The sequence below is a fragment of the Emys orbicularis genome, chromosome 6 (assembly GCF_028017835.1).
Source record: "Emys orbicularis isolate rEmyOrb1 chromosome 6, rEmyOrb1.hap1, whole genome shotgun sequence".
NCBI classification, from domain to species: Eukaryota; Metazoa; Chordata; order Testudines; family Emydidae; genus Emys; species Emys orbicularis.
The window spans coordinates 93888607-93907926 of record NC_088688.1 but is presented as its reverse complement, the minus strand read 5'-3'; the positions used below and the strand labels follow the sequence as shown (position 1 = coordinate 93907926).

At 41.4% G+C, this 19320-nt stretch overlaps 1 protein-coding gene across 1 annotated transcript in view; it reads left to right on the top strand.

The window, feature by feature from the left end:
• SMARCA2 (SWI/SNF related, matrix associated, actin dependent regulator of chromatin, subfamily a, member 2) overlaps window positions 1-18138 on the top strand; it is a 181596-nt gene extending 163458 nt beyond the window's left edge. Inside the window, exons 31-35 of the mRNA XM_065406865.1 lie at window positions 7879-7984; window positions 9059-9160; window positions 14675-14807; window positions 16982-17124; window positions 17892-18138. Coding sequence (XP_065262937.1) covers window positions 7879-7984; window positions 9059-9160; window positions 14675-14807; window positions 16982-17124; window positions 17892-17927 — 520 coding nt within the window. The 3' untranslated portion in view covers window positions 17928-18138. The remainder of the gene's footprint in view (window positions 1-7878; window positions 7985-9058; window positions 9161-14674; window positions 14808-16981; window positions 17125-17891) is intronic.
• The last annotated feature ends 1182 nt before the right edge of the window (window positions 18139-19320 follow it).

Below are 19320 nucleotides of genomic sequence, written 5' to 3'. Positions count from 1 at the left end.
GGCCTTAGGCCTTATTTACTGCACTCTATTCAAACCCTGCTTTGAAGACAGAATTCTTAATTTCTTCATGAGCTTTTCTGTGCTGCTCATCACTGTAGTATCTTAGTGCTTCAGAAACATAATGGATTTTCACAACACTTCTGTGAGAAGAGTGGCATTATCCCATTTTACATACGGGGAACTTTGGCACAGATTAATTAAGGTCAAAAGTATGTACTAATTTGGGGTGCTCAATTTGAGATACTAGGACAGGGGTAGTGAGTAGGCGGACCGCAGGCCAAATCCGGACTGCCAGATGCTTTTGAATGGGCCCTAAAAACTTTTTATTTACTTATCATTTTTGCTATTTTAGTATTATTATTTTCTCTGGAGTCTGGACCTTGACTATACCTTGACCAAGAAATTTGGACCTTAACAAAAAATAGACTCATGGACTCATAGACTTTAAGGTCAGAAGGGACCATTATGATCATCTAGTCTGACCTCCTTCAAAACGCAGGCCACAGAATCTCACCCACCCACTCCTGTAACAAACCCCTAACCTATGCCTGAGTTACTGAAGTCCTCAAATCGTGGTTTAAAAGACCTCATGGTGCAGAGAATCCTCCAACAAGTGACCCATGCCCCATGCTGCAGAGGAAGGTGAAAAACCTCCAGGGCCTCTTCCAATCTGCCCTGGAGGAAAATTCCTTCCCGACCCCAAATATGGCAATCAGTTAAACCCTGAGCATGTGGGTAAGACTCACCAGCCAGCACCCAGGAAAGAATTCTCTGTAGTAACTCAGATCCCACCCCATCTAACATCCCATCACAGACCATTGGGCATATTTACCTGCTAATAATCAAGATCAATTAATTGCCAAAATTAGGCTATCCCATCATACCATCCCCTCCATAAACTTATCAAGCTTAGTCTTGAAGCCAGATATGTCTTTTGCCCCCACTACTCCCCTTGGAAGGCTGTTCCAGAACTTCACTCCTCTAATGGTTAGAAACCTTCGTCTAATTTCAAGTCTAAACTTCCTAATGTCCAGTTTATATCCATTTGTTCTTGTGTCCACATTGGTACTAAGCTTAAATAATTCCTCTCCCTCCCTGATATTTATCCTTCTGATATATTTATAAAGAGCAATCATATCTCCCCTCAGCCTTCTTTTGGTTAGGCTAAACAAGCCAAGCTCTTTGAGTCTCCTTTCATAAGACAGGTTTTCCATTCCTCGGATCATCCTAGTAGCCCTTCTCTGTACCAGTTCCAGTTTGAATTCGTCCTTCTTAAACATGGGAGACCAGAACTGCACACAATATTCCAGATGAGGTCTCACCAGTGCCTTGTATAATGGTACTAACACCTCCTTATCTTTACTGGAAATACCTCGCCTGATGCATCCCACGACCGCATTAGCTTTTTTAACGGCCAAATCACATTGGCGGCTCATAGTCATCCTGTGATCAACCAATACTCCGAGGTCCTCTGTTACTTCCAACTGATGTGTCCCCAATTTATAACCAAAATTCTTGTTATTAATCCCTAAATGCATGACCTTGCACTTTTCACTATTAAATTTCATCCTATTACTATTACTCCAGTTTACAAGGTCATCCAGATCTTCCTGTATGATATCCCGGTCCTTCTCTGTATTAGCAATACCTCCCAGCTTTGTGTCATCCGCAAACTTTATTAGCACATTCCCACTTTTTGTGCCAAGGTCAGTAATAAAAAAATTAAATAAGATTGGTCCCAAAACCGATCCCTGAGGAACTCCACTAGTAACCTCCTTCCAGCCTGACAGTTCACCTTTCAGTATGACCCGTTGTAGTCTCCCCTTTAACCAGTTCCTTATCCACCTTTCAATTTTCATATTGATCCCCATCTTTTCCAATTTAGCTAATAATTCCCCATGTGGAACCGTATCAAATGCCTTACTGAAATCGAGGTAAATTAGATCCACTGCATTTCCTTTGTCTAAAAAATCTGTTACCTTCTCAAAGGAGATCAGGTTGGTTTGACACGATCTACCTTTTGTAAAACCATGTTGTATTTTGTCCCAATTACCATTGACCTCAATGTCCTTAACTACTTTCTCCTTCAAAATTTTTTCCAAGACCTTGTATACTACAGATGTCAAACTAACAGGCCTATAGTTACTCAGATCACTTTTTTTCCCTTTCTTAAAAAGAGGAACTATGTTAGCAATTCTCCAGTCGTACGGTACAACCCCTGAGTTTACTGATTCATTAAAAATTCTTGCTAATGAGCTTGCAATTTCGTGTGCCAGTTCCTTTGATATTCTTGGATGAAGATTATCTGGGCCCCCCGATTTAGTCCCATTAAGCTGTTCAAGTTTGGCTTCTACCTCGGATGCGGTAATATCTACCTCCATATCCTCATTTGTCATCCTACCATTATCCCTAAGCTCTTCATTAGCCTAATTAAAGACTGAGGCAAAGTATTTGTTTAGATATTGGGCCATGCCTAGATTATCCTTAAGCTCCACTCCATCCTCAGTGTTTAGCGGTCCCACTTCTTCTTTCTTTGTTTTCTTCTTATTTATATGGCTATAGAACCTTTTACTATTGGTTTTAATTCCCTTTGCAAGGTCCAACTCTACATGGCTTTTGGCCTTTCTCACTTTATCCCTACATGTTCTAACCTCAATAAGGTAGCTTTCCTTGCTAATCCCTCCCATCTTCCACTCCTTGTAGGCTTTCTGCTTTTTCTTAATCACCTGTCTGAGATGCTTGCTCATCCAGCTTGGTCTACAACTCCTGCCTATGAATTTTTTCCCCTTTCTTGGAATACAGGCTTCTGATAGTTTCTGCAACTTTGACTTGAAGTAAGACTTGAAGTAATTCCAGGCCTCCTCCGCCTTTAGATCCACAAGTTCTTCAGTCCAATCCACTTCCCTAACTAATTTCCTTAATTCTTTAAAATTAGCCCTTTTAAAATCAAAAACCCTAGTCCCAGATCTATTTTTGTTTATCCTTCCATCTAGTTTAAACTGAATTAGCTCATGATCACTCGAACCAAGGTTGTCCCCTACAACCATTTCTTCTATGAGGTCCTCACTACTCACCAAAACGTTCTTCAACTACTTGATGAAGGAATCCATCAGCTATCGCATCCAGGAAAATCTGAGCCCTATTATTATTACTAGCACTTGTCCTCCAGTCTATATCTGGGAAGTTAGTCTCCCATGATCACACAATTCCCATTAGTGTTTAATCTTTTTAATGAAGTAAAGAGGTCTCCATCCATATCCAAATCGGATCCCGGTGGTCTGTAGCACACCCCAAGCAGTATCTCAGGGGAGGCTCTAGTAGCTTTCTTCCCCAATGCTATTTTTGCCCAGACAGACGCCGTCTTATCCATTCCATCACTTATTTCTTTACAGTCTACCTCATCACTGATATACAATGCTACTCCACCACCTTTGCCTTTATTTCTGTCTTTCCTGAACAGCACATAGCCTTCAATACCTGTACTCCAGTCATGACTATAATAATTGACTATCCCTGCACTAGGTCATGATTTTTCATGATTTAGCATTATACAGCATTTTATATGTTCAAAGTACAAGTCCTATTTCATTTGCAGCTTTGAGTGCTTAGCACTTTTGTAAATTAGACACCAGGATTTTAAGTCAAGCACTCAAAAAATGAGGAATACACTTTTTGTGGCCACTTGTAAAGATTTCTTAGTTTTTGTGTGTGTAATCTCCTAGGTGTATAAAAACAAACTGGAAACAATATAAATTCTATCATGTGATATCATAATGACACCTCTGTGGGTCATCACCAGGGTTGGAACCTTTAGCTCCTCCACATAGACCTGTACCACTTGAGCTAATGGAGTAACTGATAGCAATAGTAGTTTGTCATTCTCTATATGGACCAGCTCCAGAGGGAATGAGTCACTTTGACTGTGGAGTTCACAAATACTTGCTCACAGCAGATAACTGGTGAGACTCAGGAATTTTGGGTTCCATTCTAGGCTCTGGAGGGGAGTGTGCTCTAGGGGACACAGACTCTTCTGCCCATTCTCCCTCAAGCTTTGACCCCTTTTGCCCTGTCTTGTCCAACCTGTCTCAGTCTCCTTGTCCAGCCAGTATCAGTTCCTTCTCCAAGCACCTTGTCCAATCTCTTTCCCCTTCCCCAAGCTGGCTCCCAATGTCCCTCCCTGCGCTCCTCATCAAATCTGTCTCTCCCATTCCCACTCCCTCTTCCGGGCTCCTTGTCCCAGTCTCTTTGCCTAGCCATTTCCAATCTCTCCCCTCCTGCCAGCTCCTTGTCCAATGTCAGTGTGTCATCCTCCCAGTCATCTAGTTCCCAGGCCCAGCCTGCCTTCCATGCCAGCTCCAATCTCCTTGCCCAGCTAGTGTCAGTTTCCCCACATCCCAAACTCCCAGTTGCAGTTTCCATTGCCCCCACCACCACCAATCCACTTCCCAGTCTCTCTAGACTCCTTGTCCCAATCTACTCCTTTCTTTCCCCTCTGGTCCAGCTTTTGTCCCCTCTGCATTTGAATCAGACAGCTGCCTCCTCTGTGCTGCCTGGGTGCCTGCAGGAAGGTCATTGAGAGGACAGAAGGGACAGCCTGCTCTCAGTTCCAGCACCCAGCCTGGAGCAGCCATTACAGGGAATGTCCTTCTGCCCCCCCATACTGCTGGGCTGGAGCATGTTCCATCACTCTCTGGGATGGTGCATGCATTATCTGATCAGTACTAGGAGCTGTGAGAGGCTCAAGTATGCTCAGTGAGGACAGACTCTTTAGAGATTTTAGCTGGTAAGCTCCAGCAAGTGTCTGAGTAGGTACAAACTATACTTTTTTTTTCCCCAAAAAAAGTTTATAACTTGGTGTAAAGGGTTCGTGCCGGGGCTCGACCCTTCTGGGCAGGAGGGGAGCCACACCGACTCCCTACTGACAGAACAAGCAACCAGTTAGCTCAGGACTCAGGCCCTCTGGTGCAGGGGCTGGGCAGGCAAACAGTTCAGGGGCCCAGGCCCTCTGGTGCAGGGGCTGGGCAGGCAAACAGTTCAGGGGCCCAGGCCCTCTGGTGCAGGGGCTGGGCAGGCAAACAATCACAGCTCAAACCCTTTTGGGGCAGGAGTTGAGCAGACAAGCAGTTAAGGGGCCCAGGCCCTGGGTCAGGGCGGGGCAGGGGTTGAGCAAACAAACAGTTAATCAGGCCCAGGTTCCTACCTGAGCGTTGGGTGAGGGGGAAGCCTGCCACCCGTGAGTGGGGGTGGCAGGGGGGGACGCAGGCCCACCCACTCCACTGCGTCCCAGCCCGGGGCCCTAGCAGCGGTTACTGCCGCTGCCGGTCAGTGGGGTATCCTGACCGAAACACACTGACATTGGCTCACATGCATCTGCAGCCTGACCGGGGTCGGCTACCCCCGGGCTACTTCCAAGATCCCCCTCAGGGCCTACCTCGTCCGTGGCACCGGGCCCGGTCCAGTCCACCAGCATGGGCTCCTCTCGGCCGGGGCTTGGTGGCAGGTCCGGCAGCTCCGTCGGGAAATCCGGCCAATTGCACTCGGGCGGCTCCTCCGGGTAACAGCAGGGGCGGAGGGGCTCCGGCACGGTCTCGTCTTCGGGGTTTGTGTGGGGGAGTTCCACGGGCTCCTCCCAACGACGGGAGGGGACGGGCTCCGGCGGCTCCTCCTCGTAGTGGGCCCGGGGTAACTCCGGCCAGTTAGGGCAATGGCCTCGGGCCTTGGAGGTCTCCCGGCCAGGAGCTCCCTGCGGTGGCTGGGCCCAGACTGAGCTCCGGCGGCCGGCCTTTATACTTCCTGTCCCGCCCCTTGACTTCCGGGGGGCGGGAACAGGCGGCGATGGCTCCGCCCACTCGGGGGCCTGCAAGGGTGCTCCCTCTTCTGGGCAGGAGGGGAGCCACACCGACTCACTACACTTGGCCAAATTGGGGTGGATATTTATGGGGACAGCAAAGGTACCTCTGACACAAAGGCCACCTCCTGCCAAATTTAGAAGAAAAGCATTTCAAATAAAAGATTGCCAGAAATTTTAATGGGCAAAAACAACATATCCTTTCCTATCCTCAATCTCAAACAGTTGAACCATTTAGGCTGAAATCTCTTCCCTCCCCCCCCAAAAATAAAAATAAATCAGCCTGAGGCAGACACCTGGTGTGGAAAATTTTGGCCCAAATGGTTAACGTTTCACAAAATTATAAGTAACTGAAAATAGCGTTGGGAGCTGTCAGGCAACCTTAATAATAGGCAGCGCTACTAGTGCTGCCTATAATATGCACATACAGACAAATGGGTTTTTATCATGGAAGCCTGTCTGATGCCCTCTATGGGATCCTTACCAGGGTCTTATACATGTATATAAATAATTGTAAATTAATTGTATTACATCATATTATTTTATGAGAATGTAGTAGTAACCCCATAGTAAGGCATCAATCAAGTTTTTCTTACAATCTCTCTAACTTTGCCTCCAAAAAATCCCTACACGTAAACCTAAAAGGTATTTTTTGTTGCTGGGTGCGTTTTTACCGCCTTTGACCTCATCAAAGAAGTCAACTTTCATTGGATGGATCCATGGGTGGCTGCAACTCGTAGAGGATTTGTGCTCATAACCCTTATAAATGCATGCAATTCTTCCTCCCATCCTGAGTATCACAGTGAGACTAGTACCCTTTAGCATGCAACTGCTAAATACAGTTCAGTGTTATTCTCCCAAAGTCAAAACAAGACTTTGGAATAGAATTATCTGTCTGTCCATTTTAAGATTTTCTGTAGTGCCTGTCATTGTAGTATCTAAGTGCTTCTGAGGTAAATTAGGTCTGCTTGGTAAAGTTCCTAGTAGACTTGGTGGAGTCTTGGTCTCTTTTCTCTTCCATGATATAAGAAGCTGTGCTTGGAATATCTCTTATTTTTTTCTCGCTATCAAATTCCGCATATAAAAGGGGAGGGGTGTCAGAGTGCAACGACACAAGAGTAGTAGGTGTGAGGAAAGCAAACTGATTAAGAAATCTGGGACCATGTGGTAAAAGTAAGCAGAGGTGAGAAACTGTTTACTCCTCATCATTCCCTTAGAACATGAGGTCCCTAGCCAATGGATTCTATCCTCTAACCCCCAAGAACACAGATATCTAGTTGTTCATATATCTGTATTGGTTACAGGGCATCAAAGGAGAACAGTGCCCCGCTATCCCACTATCTCTCTTCCCCCTCCCCAGGTCACTTCCCCCAGGTCCATGACAGAATGACTTGCAGTGGACTTGTTTGACAGATATAGCTTCAGGTTTAGCAGAAGACTGTCCTATGGAGACTAGCTGCTCCACTCTGATCTCACTATCAAATACCTACAGAAGCGCTAATAGATAGTAGTGATGACTTGCAGCTTTGCTGCTCAAGTTTCTGGCTTTCTGGAAAATAGGAGAGAGGGTGGGTGGGAGATGCTGGGAGATAGTGTTGATTTGCGTGGGTGGCAAATGAAGGGTGTGTGCTATGGCGAAGGGCTACATGTGTTTAGGATATTTTATGTTGCATGAGTGAGGTAGTTGAGCCAAGTAACCATCTGTGCAGTCTCCCTTGTACAGCAAATTAAATTGTTTAATTAGCTGTAGAGTAAGAGTGTTGATTGGTTGAGTTACCTCTAATATCACAATGGGCAGGGACTCTTGTAATTGTCAAGTCACAATGGCTGAGAACATAAAAATTGGACAGTATCAAATCACGAATCCATGATGATTGAACTTGGTGATTATTCTGAACAGAACTGATCCTTGATCCTTTGAAAGAAAAGCGTGCTTATTTTTTATGGTTGGTGATCGCTATTGTGTACATTTTTCTTTCACTGCAAAGCTACAGTAATTGTCTGCACTGTGTCTTTGTTTTTCTCAACAGTTCAGGACGGCAGCTAAGTGAAGTCTTCATTCAGCTCCCATCTAGGAAAGAATTACCAGAATATTATGAGTTAATTAGGAAACCAGTGGACTTCAAAAAAATAAAGGTAGGCATCTTAATTGGGAGTGGGCATTTCTTCATACCTTTTCTTTCTGGACGTAGAAATATTGGGGCTGTCCAATTGTGATCTTTTTGGACATTACAAATTGGCATATGTTCTGAGGCCTAGATTTTAAACACGGAATTGCCATCTAATATAGTGGCCAAAACCTTGTGGCCAAAGGTTGCTCTGCAGCACCCTTCCTCAGTTTCCCCCCCTCTTCCTTGGGCACCAAAGATCCACCTCACCCTTGTTTCGGGGCCAATTGAGGTGCCTGTGTTCTCCACCGTACACGATGCACTGGGGCTTCTCCTCAGATGAACAAGCACTCATTGATAAGCCCGGTCTCCTATATGTAGGTTTATTTGTCCAAACATAAGCCTATTACAGACAAAAACAATTCCTCAGCTCACCCTTTGTCCTAGGGTTTCACAGTCTCTCCTCTCAGGGTTCTCTGATAATCCCACTTCTTGTAGTTTCGCAGTCTCAGCCAGCATCCCTTCTCATTCAGCCATCTCTGTTCCTCTTCTGGAACACTGGCAACCTTCCGGAATATCATCCTTCTAAATCTGAATCAACTTCTGGAGTAGCCGGGCTACATCCAGATACTGTTGAGTATGTGGGGAGATAGTGTATGCAATCCATTGAACCTCTGTGGCCAGGAGGATCAATGTTGTATCCATATGCTGTATCCATGCCCCTGGCACTTCCACAAATTCCCTCCCCGTTTCCCATCTCCCTAGTGAGCTAAAGATACCTGGTATTAATCTCTTTTCTTACACACAGCAGTGCAGAGTCTCTGCTGCTTCTGTCCCTTCAGCTCCACACAGCAGTTGAATAACTTTACTTTGCTTTTGGACCTTACACGACTTAGAACTGTTTTAGACATTTCTTTCTAAATAAATAAGTAAATAAATAAAATCAGGCAATATGTGTCATTCCACATAGTTATGACATTTCTAGTAGGGATTTCTAATATTAATGCATTCATATTTGTATTCAAGATTACAACACAGTGTTAACCAATTGTCCTGTCTTTTGTTTGTCTCTTTTTCTTCCCCTTTTTAAAAAACACAATAGGAAAGAATTCGTAACCATAAGTACCGTAGCCTTGGTGACTTGGAGAAAGATGTCATGTTGCTGTGTCACAATGCTCAGACATTCAACTTGGAGGGATCGCAGGTCTGATTGAAACCACATATGCATTTGTGTTAAAATTAAGCATACATGTATTTTTCATTTATTTTCCATTGTCTTTAGTGCTTTATCATGGAATTTCTATTGTTGCTCAGTGATAACTCTGTGTATAAGACCTCTGTTAAAATTCTGTTTGAATTGTGATAGACACAGAGGCCCAAATGCTCTACTGCATATAGTATGCACTGGATACAACTGGAGGAAAAGGGCCACAAAGGAGTTGGTTGTAGCTCCCTGATTCTGGGTACAGTTCTGTGCTGTCCCTGGCATAGTTTAGAACAGTCACGGGCCTGTTCTAATCTACACTAAATGGCTGTGTCCCTAAGGATCCTTTTATCACCTTGGGATTACCAGAGTGCAGCGAGGATGCAGAGGAATGGTGCAGCAGCAGATTCATTCCAGCTGGCACTACATCCCCACCCCTCCAGTGGAAGAATCTTCTGCTGAGGAAAACCAGTTTATGGCCACCTAGTGCCATTGGAGTTATGTGCTTTGTGGGCTCTGTACATTGCAGTAAATTTGTGTTGTGTAGATATTCCTTTACTGATATTGCTGGTTGATGAAGGACATCCATTTTGAAAGATTGTATTAATGAATTCTCCCTGAATTGCTAAAGTCCAGAGAATAGATCACTTATGACAATTCTATAGGTCTCTCATCTCAGGCAGGTGTAGGATGCAGGATTTGGCTGGGTATGGATTTATGCGTAGGTCTGTGTTCTGCCATATGAATGCAAGACATAAAGGTAAATGGTGATCCTAGTAGAAAGAATACAGAAAGTCTGGGTGACAGATGAGAAGACTGAAATACTCCATTAATTCGATGTGAGATACATTTATAAAACAATAAGGGCCAAATCTTCTGGGGGTAAGGCTTCCTAGACTAGTCAGGAGGGCATTAAAACAAACAACAAAGGGGAAGGGCAAAAGGGGGGAACAAATGAGCACTCGTTTAGAACAAAATCAAGATCTTGAGAAGAGAATTAATCCAGGCACCAAGAGACATGAAGAGAAGAAAATTTTTAATTGCCTATACACCGACTGTAGGGCCCTGGGTAAGAGAAAAGAGGAATTAGAATTACTCATTTGTGAGCATAAATTTGACCTAGTTGGTATTATTGAAACTAGTGGCAAGAGTTGCATGACTGAAATGTAATCACTGACTATTTCCTATTTAGGATCAAATGGGCAGAAAAAGAGACAGAAAGGCATTCTGTCAAAATAGCATTACCTGTTTCCAAGTCACTGACAGCTCATAAGCAAATTATCTTGCATGCTTATGAATCAGTGTACTAATAGATAAGGCACAATATGGGGTACAAGTTGGTGTCTGCTATCGGCCACCAATTCACACTGGCTCCTTAAACGTCTGTCTATAAGAGTGGTGGGCAACCTGTGGCCCATTCGGGTAATACGCTGGCAGGCTGCCAGACAATTTGTTTACATTTGCATGGCCGCCCGTAGCTCCCAGTGGCTGCGGTTCGCCATTCGTGGTCAATGGGAGCTGCGGGAAGCGGCTCAAACTGTCTCGTAGCCTGCCAGTGGATTACCCTGATGGGCCGCAGGTTGCCCACCACTGATCTATAGTGTGTAGGGGGGAAAGCTGCATTGTTATGGGGGATTACAATGTGAGGTCTAATGCTGGATGTCTTGTGTTGTCAGCACTAAAATGTCCTTGGAATTTCTGAAAATTATGACATTTTCCTAACTCAGAAGTATTGCATCCGATACCGGGAAAAATTCTGTCTTAAACTTATTCTTGACAGATTAATAGGAATTGATCTCAGATCTAAACATTAGTGGTGCTTAGATGCTAGTGATCATGACTTGATTACATTTGTTTTGTATAAACAGAATAAAGTACAAACCAATAATATACATATATATATATATAAATAAATAAATGTAAACGGCCAGTTTCTCAAAGCTAACAACAGATTTGAGCCAAATTGTCTGGGAGAAAGAATCTAAATAGAAAAGTATGAAAATTGGGAACTGTTCAGGAATATTTTACTAGAGGCCCAAAAAGCCATAATTAAGAAAGAAAGCTACTCTGTTAAAAAGTCATTCTGGCTTAGAGGAAAAGTTAAAGCAGCTATACATTTATATATATAAATGTTGTTTTTATATATAACAACAAATGGAAAAAAGGACACAAGGAAGACTCAGTGACTAGCATAGTTAAAGACAATAAGGAGGAGTTTAAGTATATTGGGACTGAACAAAATCCTAACAATGGTATTGGTCCATTAATAGATGGAAATGGTAGAAATGTCCATGATAAATAATGCAGAAAAAGAGAAAAGGTGCTCAATAAATATTTGTGTTCTGTATTTGGGCAAAAAGTAGGATGTATTCATGTCATGATGATGATGATGAAATACTCCCCATTTCAACAATAACTCAGGAGAATGTTAAACAGCAGCTACTAAAGTTAAATATTTTTAAATCACCAGGTCCATATAATTGACATACAAGTGTTTTAAAAGAGCTGGAAAAGGAGCTCCCTGGACTATTAATGTTGACTTTCAATAAATCTTGGAAAATTTTGGAAGTTCTAGAGGACGGAAAGAAAATTATTATACCAGTATTTTAAAAGGGTAAATGGGGTGACCAGTGTAATTAAAGGCCTGTCAGCCTAACATCAATTTTGGGCAAAATAATGAAACTGCTGATACAGGACTCAACTAATAAAAGAATTAAAGAAATATAATATAATAAATGCAAATCAATATGGGTTTATGGAAAATAGATCTGGTCAAACTAACCTGATATATTTTTGATGAGATTCCAAGTTTGGCTGATAAGATGAATAGTATTAATGAAATACACTTAGGGCACGTCTTCACTAGTAACGTTAAAGCACATGGCTTGTGTAGTCGCAGCATAGTTCTGGGAGAGAGCTCTCCCAGTGCTGTAAAAAAACCACCTCCACGAGGGGAATAGCTACCAGTGCAGCGCTAGTGCACTGTCTACATTGGCACTTCATAGTGCTGACACTTGCAGCGCTCAGGGAGGTGTTTTTTCACACCCCTGAGCAAGAAAGTTGCTGTACTGTAAAGTGCCAGTGTAGACAAGCCCTTAGACTTCTCTTAGGCATTTGACTTGGTACTGTCTAACCTGGCACACTTTAAATGGATTAAAAACTGGCTACCTGATGGGTTTCAAAATGTAATTGTAAATGGGGAATCACCACTGAGCAGATAAGTTTCTAGTGGGGGTCCCGCAGGGATCAGTTCTTGGCCCTACGCTAGTTAATATTTCTATCTGTGACGTAGAAGAAAACACAAAAGCATCACTGACAAAATTTGCAGATGGGCCAAAGTTTAGGGGCGTGGTAAATAATGAAGAGGGTAGGTCACTGATACAGAGCAATCTAGTCACTTGGTAAACTGGGCATAAGCAAACAATATATATTTCCATACAGCCAAATGTAAAGTGTTAAATCTAGAAACAAATAATGCTGGCCATACTTACTGCTTCCCAGGATAGAGTCCCCCCAACCTGTAACTAAAACATATTTGACAGTCATGGAAATCAGCTGAACGTGAGCTCCCACTGCAACACTGTGGCTAAGAGGACTAATGAGATCCTTGGATGTGTTAACGGGAATATTGAGAAGGGGTAGAAAGGTTATGTAATTTCTGTATTTAGCACTGGTGCGGCCACTGCTGGAATTCTGTGTCCAGTTCTGGTGTCCACAGTTCAAGAAAGATGTTGATAAATTGGAGAGGGTGCAGAAAAGGGCCACAAAAATGATTGAAGTATTGGAAAACATACCTTCTAATGATAGACCCAAGGAGCTCAGCCAAGAGCTGGGCAAAGGGTGATTGATCAGCCTGTAACCACCTACATGGGGAATAGAAATTTGATAATAGAAGGCTCTTCAGTCTAGGAGACACAGGTCTAAACTAAATCAAATGGCTGGATGTTGAAGCTAGATATATTCAAACTCGAAATAGGTCACACATTTTGAACAGCGAGGACAACTGTTGGAACAACTTACCAAGGGTTGTGGTGGATGCTACATCACTGGAAATATTTAAATTGGATCTTTTGCTAAAGATACATTCTAGTTCCAACACAAATTAATTCAGGGAAGTCCTATGGCCTGTGTTATCCAAGAGGGCAGACTAGATGATCACATTGGTCCTTTCTGGCTTTATAATCAGTTAATCTGGTTCCTCTCTCCCTGGGAGTTTTGCCATTGACTTTAGGGGATTTAGAATTTGGCCCAAAGGTAGTAATTTGTTTTGAAGCAAGGTTCATTTTATCTTTCCATGTAACAGATTATGATCCAGGTTATCCTTACCACTTGGCATCAGAACCATTTGAAGCATTAGAGAAGAATTATGTAGCTTTGGTGATCTTTTGTGTAGTGATGCAGTTCATAAACAGTAGGGGTTGTGATGGCTGCCAAAGTCTGCTTTGTCTTGCTCACAAATTGCCCCTGTCCCATACAGAGGGACTTGTTAAATAATACAGTGAACTAGTAAGAGTGCTAAGGCTCTCAATCATTATGATTAGTAAACCCAATACACCCCCACAATAGATGTTTGTATATATAATCTTATAGTAATTGGTTTTAAGTTTAGTCAGGATAAATGTTTGTGATTCTAAAGTACCTTTGAGCTATCTGAATAATCCAAGCTAGTGTAGAAATATACATTCAGTTGTCTAATACATCACTCCTAAATTCTGTGTAGCAGCATGGACGAGTTCATTTGCAAAGATGATTATGAAGTTTCAGTGCTTCTTTTGCAAGCCATTTAGATTGATAGTTCTGTTGTGTTACTCTGATAAAAATATTACAAGTAAGACACGCTCCTCTCTTTCATAGATGCTCTTTAGACAAGGTTAAGATGAAAGCTGATGGACCAAAGATGCTTAGCAGCCTCAGAAATTTTAATAAAGAAGCCTTTTAAAAATGAGCATTGATGTTTTAGTCTTTTTGTATCCAATAGGAAGGAGTAAACTGCTTAGCACAGATTCTTTTTATTAGTCAGCTTGGACTTCTTAACCATTAAAGATAATTAGTATCAGGATGGTACATTTGTCACCATTAAATATATTGTTAGACTATAATCCGGATCATAGTTAGGGAGCTTGTATTTGAAGACTCATTCTGAATGCTTCCCAAAATAGTTATGATCTAACGGAAAATATACTATAGTTAGAGTAGTAATGACAATATACAATAAAAAGAAAAATGAATGCGTGCGTGCTAGGATGGACTTTTCCCCCTCTAATTGGACGTTTAAAAGTTAATACATTGAGGGACTTATATTTTGTGATGCACTGTCAGCAGGCTTCTTCATTTGGATCATGAAAAATTCAACGTTGGCATTTCTTGTAAAATTCATGCAACAAGCTTTGTTACTTGTTATGAAAAAAAGGGCCACCCTCTCTGTGGGTTTGCATAGAAAATAATGTTCCATGCTGTGAATTTTTGATGAAGCTTGGCTTTCAGTTCTGACATAGGTTTGCTTTCATGTTGCAGATTTATGAGGATTCTATTGTTCTCCAGTCAGTCTTCAAGAGTGCCCGACAGAAGATTGCCAAAGAGGATGAGAGCGAGGATGAAAGCAATGACGATGAGGAAGATGATGAGGAAGATGAGTCAGAGTCAGAATGTAAGTCACCAGTTCAAATCTGAGAGAGGGAAGCAGGTTTCACTTGGTACTCAGTCTTTCCAGTTTGTATGTGGAAACTGGTTACAGACTTTCCATTGGCCATTTTAATGCAAGCAGTTTGTTACCAAATTTGCTATATTGGTTCTCTCAACCCTGACTTTGTTGGCTGGCTGCTCTGTTCTGGCCACATCTCTTAGAACTGTGCCAAAGACTTCAAGCATCTCTAGGCAAAAACAAAAACAAAAAAACCACCCAACCAACCCAAAACCCACAAAAATTATAGAAATGTTCCTTTTTCCTACCTGCCCATAGGGGGGACTTACCCATACAGTGAACCAGCTTGCCACTGACTGACCTCCTTGTAGTATTCCTTGTGTGCTCTTCTTTCTCTGTTTAAAGAACAGGAGTACTTGTGGCACCTTAGAGACTAACAAATTTATTAGAGCATAAGCTTTCATGGGCTACAACCCACTTCTTCGGATGCATATAGAGTGAAACATATATTGAGGAGATATATATACACACACATACAGAGAGCATGAACAGGTGGGAGTTGTCTTACCAACTCTGAGAGGCCAATTAAGTAAGAGAAAAAAAACTTTTGAAGTGATAATCAAGATGGCTCAGTACAGACAGTTTGATAAGAAGCAAGTGTGAAAATACTTACAAGGGGAGATAGATTCATTACAAACATTGAATCTATCTCCCCTTGTAAGTATTTTCACACTTGCTTCTTATCAAACTGTCTGTACTGAGCCATCTTGATTATCACTTCAAAAGTTTTTTTTTCTCTTACTTAATTGGCCTCTCAGAGTTGGTAAGACAACTCCCACCTGTTCATGCTCTCTGTATGTGTGTGTATATATATCTCCTCAATATATGTTTCACTCTATATGCATCCGAAGAAGTGGGTTGTAGCCCACGAAAGCTTATGCTCTAATAAATTTGTTAGTCTCTAAGGTGCCACAAGTACTCCTGTTCTTTTTTTGCGGATACAGACTAACACGGCTGCTACTCTGAAACCTTTCTCTGTTTAGTTGGTTGTAAACATATGCTCCTTGCCCGAACTGCTGTTGGAAGACCCAAGCAGAGTTGAAACTCTCTGCAGAAATACTTTTGGATGACTTCCAAAATTATTAGCAAACTGCCAGCTTCTGGTGCAGACCATTGTAATGGCATGTCCCTGTGGCTACTGCTTGCATACAAACCTCTTCTTCTCACATGTTCTAATCACAGCTCTGCTAACCATATAGGACCCTTATTACTTAGAACACATTGCCTTTAGCAACAACCAGTTATTTTACAGTACATAAGAGGAGATGATTCCGCCATTTGGAAATGAGCTTATCTTTTGGAGTCAGACCCTAGTGCTCTATTCAGAAAGTTACCTACCTGAAGATGGCCAATTACCCTATCTGGTATTTGTGTGATTTAAAGCAGCACTACCTGGCTCTAACTAAAAGCAGATACTTTCTGTCCACAGAGAAAAATGATTTTGAAAATAAAATGTATTCTGTTGCACAGCAGTTATCAGAGAGTGATCCCAGAACCAAATGCAGCCTGCAGCCACCCCACTCACTTTAATTGCATAGCGAGGATGAAGCTAATCAGCTCAAGGAAACGACATTTTTTATTGAACTATCAGGGAAAATACAAGTACAAGCAAATATCTCTACTTCAGATATTCCAAAGGCATGATAAAGAACACAGAGGGGAAGGGATCTTTTCAGGCTGTTACAGGAGGAGAATGTTCATGAACAGAGAGATTGTGTTAAGAAGCTGTATTGTGGTCCTAGACAGCTAATTTCTGTATTGAATGAGAAAAGGGGGAGAGAAGAAAATACAGTAGAACCTCAGAGATACCAACGCCTTGGGAATGGAGGTTGTTCGTAACTCTGAACAAAACGTTATGGTGGTTCTTTCAAAAATTTACTTCTGAACATTGACTAAATACAGCTTTGAAACTTTACTATGCAGAAGAAAATGGTGCTTTTAACCATCTTAATATGAATGAAAAAGCACCGAAACAGTTTCTTTATTTTTGTCAAATCTTTTTTTTTTAAACTTCACCTGATTGTGTACTTTCAATTCCAAAAGAGGTTCATAACTCCGGTGTTCGTAACTCTGAGGTTCTACTGTAATGACAGCTGTTACATTCATGTCTATTTTTGCAGCAAAATCTGTGAAAGTGAAAATCAAGCTGAATAAGAAGGATGAGAAAAGCCGGGACAAAGGGAAAGGCAAGAAGCGACAGAGCCGGGTAAAAGCCAAGCCTGTCGTGAGCGATGATGACAGTGATGAGGATCAGGATGAAAATGTAAGTTTTAGTCACTAAGGCAGTGGAAATAGTTGCAGCTATTGCCCTTCTCCCCCATTCTACCCATAATCACAACTTTCGATTCTTTGTGTATAGAAATATTAAGCAAACTTGTGCATCAAAGTGTGCTTGAGAGAGAGAGATTTGGGCCACCTGAATTCTAAAAAGACTTAAAAGAAATCCACAAAGAACTTACACTAAAACCTCTGAAGTGAGAAAAAGAACTTTGCTGTGAATCTTGCAAAGGAGTCCTTTACAACTTTTTCTTTTAACCAGCCTTTGGAAATAGGAGTTAGTGCTAAATAATGAAGGCACAGAAGTGTCTGAACACAGGCTATTTTGGAGCTTGTTTTTCAGATGTTCAGGCTTTCCTTTGCACTTCTAAAATTCAAAAATGGGGCACACAAGATTTTCTCACTTTCACCCTTACCCCCAAAATGCTAAAGATTATGAATTTACCATAGATGTTTCTATTCATGCCAACACACTAGGGCAAAATTTGCCGAATATTTTTAACAAGTTTGCTGGGCAGACAGAAAGGAACTAATGTTTCCTGACACTGCTTTCTCCAGCTCTTCCCTTCTCTGAAGAGACTCACAGCAATGAGCATGAAATGTCATGGAGCAGAAATATTAACAGTGTGGCGCCTTTCCTAAGGCAATCCTGATTTGTCAATTTAACTATCTTTTCTTCTTCCTTTTGTATTACAATCCAAAGAATCGCTGGCAAAGAATCTCTGACCTTTTTGTTTTGTCTCTTACTTCCAGGACCAGTCAGAAGCAAGTGGAAGTGACGATGAGTGATCCATAGAGTTTAATCTCTTCTCTCCTTCCCTTCTGTCATTTTATACCCAGTGAATTCATTTTGTCAGATAGACATTGGGTTGTTTCTGTAGTCTCATCTTCTATAAACTAGCTTTAGGGTAGTGCCAGACAAACTTATGGATATCATGGTGTAAAAAAGGAAAAAAAATTGTAACATATTGTGACCAAATGGGCCTCAAAAGATTTAAAAAAAAAAAAGCTTTTGATGGAAAAATGTGGGTTGATAGTATATTTCTATGGGTTTGGGTTTAGCTTGGTAATGGTTTGATTGTGCCTGGTTTTATCATTTGATGAGATGCTTTTGAATGGCATCTGAAAGACGAAAAAATATGTCTTTTGTAGCATTGATAACCAGGAAAAGCCATGAAGAGCTGCTGGTTATTTTATTTTTCATCAGGCAGTTTTCAAGGTTTTTATTTGTTCTGTGTGTTTTGTTTTTTTTTTGTTTTTTTTACACTGTGGTACATATATGCAACATTGTTTAAAAGCTTATAAATGTACAGTAGTTAGCCTCCACCCCACCCTGTCCATATACATTTTTTTCACTTTATGCTCTATCTCCAGAAAAAAATGCTTTTCAAATTCTATAACATTTATGTCTACTGTAAACTTTGCTTTTCTCTCTTGATTTTAAAAAAAGTTGGGTTGAAAAATGCTATTGAATATTGCAATCTATATAGTGTAATGGATGGCTTCTTTCATCAAACTGACCTTTTATGTTACCAATGTGGATTATTACCTTTTCCCTAAAGTGTACTTAATCTTTGCTTTCTTTGCACAATGTCTTTGGTTGCAAGTCATAAGCCTGAGGCAAATAAAATTCCAGTAATTTTGAAGAATGTGGTGTTGGTGCTTTCATAATAAAGAAATAATTTAGCTCTGTAAATATGTGCCTTGTGTTATGAGTGCAGAAGACCATAAAAATACCTTTTTACTATGTTGCATGAGTGCCCTAGTATTTAGACCTAAGCTACTCTGTTCTAAACAGGTAACAACAAGAGAGCTTATTTGCATTAGGCAGAAATATCTGTATAAAGAAATACAGTATATTAAAAACCATAACCTAAAACATTAGTGTAACTCAAAATGCTAACAAGGACTCAAGCGACAAAGCTTGTTTTGATACTGCCCAATAAAATAAAAACGCTGCTTCCTTTCTTTTAGAAAATGTCCCTGTGTCTAGTGGGAGCAAATAGAATTTGCAGATTTCCTAGGAAATCAATCCAGCCATTGATGTCTCTTCATTTTCTTCACCATATACTACCTGGAGATTTCAGCTATAGATGTTGAGTTTAAAGATTGTATGTCGAACGATGTGAAGGACTGAAACTTTTACCTCACTGGAGGATATTTTCACCTTACCCTATCCACA